Here is a 2,384-nt window from a genome sequence, read left to right on the forward strand (position 1 = left end):
TATAAACAATCTGTCTAGATTGCCCAAATACTGTTTTTTTTTTTATTGCTATTTATTTTTCCCTAAGCACACACATTTTGGCACTGAACTAGCTATAAATTAAACCAAGAACATTGCCCTGAAGAGACTGTATCCTTGAAGATAGTATTGCCATTCATAGCTGGATTTTTTGAAATAAAGCTCAGTGTAATACTTTGTGAGCTAGAAAGAGCATATTTCTTGCCTTTAAAATACTTGCCTCCTGAGTTATCTACAAAAATAGTCAGTGTCTCGAGCACTCTTTTTTCTCATCAAAATAATGTAGATATTGAGCCAACTTCAATAGTGCTTGTATCTTTTATCTAATTTTTCCATCAGACCATCTTTTAGTAAAATGATATGCATTGCATTAATGACAGGAGAGAGCATTGAACTGCAACATGGAGAGGGAATCGGATATAGGGTTTTTTTGGTTATTGCAGGTGATTTGTATGTCTTGCATGCAGTTCTTAGGTTAGGGAGCCCTTACAGTGCAGAGACCCAGGTTACATATTGCTGAATATTGGGGCTTATCTGGCATTTTTTAGTTAATGTATTTGATAGTGAGGGGAAGGAAAACTGCTACCTAGGATACTACAACGTAGAATGACAAAATGATGGTTATAAAGGTTTACAAAAGCGGTTTTTCCACCCAAGGGGAATAAGAACAAATGTATGAGACTGTATGGGAATGGCTGTGATAAGAAAATGAGAGCAGTAAAGAACGAAGAGCTGCTGCTGCTGCGCAACAGTGAAAGGATCCCCTTTTTGAACAGCTCTGTGCAAGTTACACAAGGTTAAATTGCAGCTCCATCATTGTCATTCATGCAGGCTGCAGTAATTTTTTCCTCAGTAGTGACTACAGTACAGTAATTTTATTATTTTTTTAAAAGTTGGATACGTCTCTTTGAAGCTGACGCAATTAGCAGCTGTGCAAAATGAAGATCTCTGATAACCAGAAGGAAAGCCTACTGTGGTGTGGGCTATCTTGTAGGCCTGCCAAGTGACCTGACCTTGAGCTGAAAGGTTTTATCAGTCAGCATGACCAAAGCACAATGGAAGCAAAATACTGCTGGTAAACTTTTTTTTTTTTTTTGGTCTGTCAAGAAGCACCTCAATATGCTTTTTTCAGTCCCAAATGAAAAATAGGGACATACGTATTTTAAATGGATCATTGATGTGTGTGGCTCCATACTTTGCTTCCTATGCATTGCTGCGCTGATTTAGTCATGCTTTAAGTGGGAAAGGGAAAGATGAACATGTCCATCTACAGAAATCCATGGAGACAAAATAAAGGGTACACAAATACTCGTGTGTACATTTGCAGCTCGCATTTAAGAAGAGAGACCATGCAAAAGACAGAGTCTTAAGTTGCTTAGGGAACTTGAGTGTATTAGTGAGTTACCATGTTTAACGGTGCCTTGCACGTGAGCAGCAGTAACTGTTGGTGTGCTTTTACCTCACAGCAAGTTCATGGTAACAGCCTTTCACTTAAACCTTAATGAAAAAGCAATAATCTCAGACACTAATCATGAGTTAGTGATGAGAAGCATTTCACTGACCGGAGTCAGTCCACCTAGTCCTACTTTGTATTTCATGTTGCATTTACACAGGGAGGATTACTGTTTTTACTGGTTATGTACTCATTGCTCACGTAGTACTTGGCTTTTCTTTTTTGTTGCTCTAGTTCCCCAGTTTGAAACCAGGTGTAGCTATGTGAAAGCTACACTTGAAGAGTTTTTGGCTTGGAGCAGCGGACAACCTTCTTGTCTCTCTGGACCATTCAGTTGTTTCGAGTACTCCAAATATTGGGCTTATGCTGACTACAAGTACATTGCCAGGGTATTCGAAGACAAGGCGGAAATTTTCCAGGTAAAGCATTCATATTATCTATTACTAGCTTAATCATTGCAAATTACCTAGTGTAGCTTCTGCGATCCCCTTTGCCCATTTTTAAAAAAAAAAATTGAAATGAAAGCTATTGGTTCTCAGGCTAGTGCCATATGGCAGCCGGCCAAATTTCTGGGTCTCCTTATATGCCTAAAAACAACGCTGTATGTAACAAAAACAACTGCCAGCTTGGCAGCACTCCCCATTTAGCCGTGCATCATTCTGTGACTGGAGGGAGGACTTTGAGAGCAGGCTCGGGGAGCCATAATCAAACGTGCGACCGCTGCTGCCGAACATCTTCCCTGCACCTCTGCTGAATGCATGGAAGCGAGGAAGGAAAAGGGTGATGAGATGACAGGCGGGCCTGGCATGTTGTGAATTCTGAGTCTGCAGGATTACTATACCTTGATTGTCCATAGAGGCAGTAAAAAGAAATGAAGTAACCTGTCCATGGAAGTACATAATCTGGGGTAGTT

The 2,384-nt window shown here is 40.2% G+C and overlaps 1 protein-coding gene across 5 annotated transcripts in view; it reads left to right on the forward strand.

The window, feature by feature from the left end:
- The window catches only part of HSPBAP1 (HSPB1 associated protein 1), a 47,647-nt gene that overhangs the window by 15,467 nt on the left and 29,796 nt on the right, over positions 1-2,384 (forward strand). For all 5 annotated transcript variants that reach the window (XR_010832222.1, XR_010832224.1, XR_010832223.1 and 2 more), the window contains exon 3: positions 1,706-1,890. Coding sequence is in view for 2 of the 5 variants with exons in the window: in XM_048072233.2 (XP_047928190.1) it covers positions 1,706-1,890 (185 nt within the window). In the remaining 3 variants the exon portion in view is untranslated. The remainder of the gene's footprint in view (positions 1-1,705; positions 1,891-2,384) is intronic.

Source organism: Anser cygnoides, chromosome 6, assembly GCF_040182565.1.
Source record: "Anser cygnoides isolate HZ-2024a breed goose chromosome 6, Taihu_goose_T2T_genome, whole genome shotgun sequence".
NCBI classification, from domain to species: domain Eukaryota; kingdom Metazoa; phylum Chordata; class Aves; order Anseriformes; family Anatidae; genus Anser; species Anser cygnoides.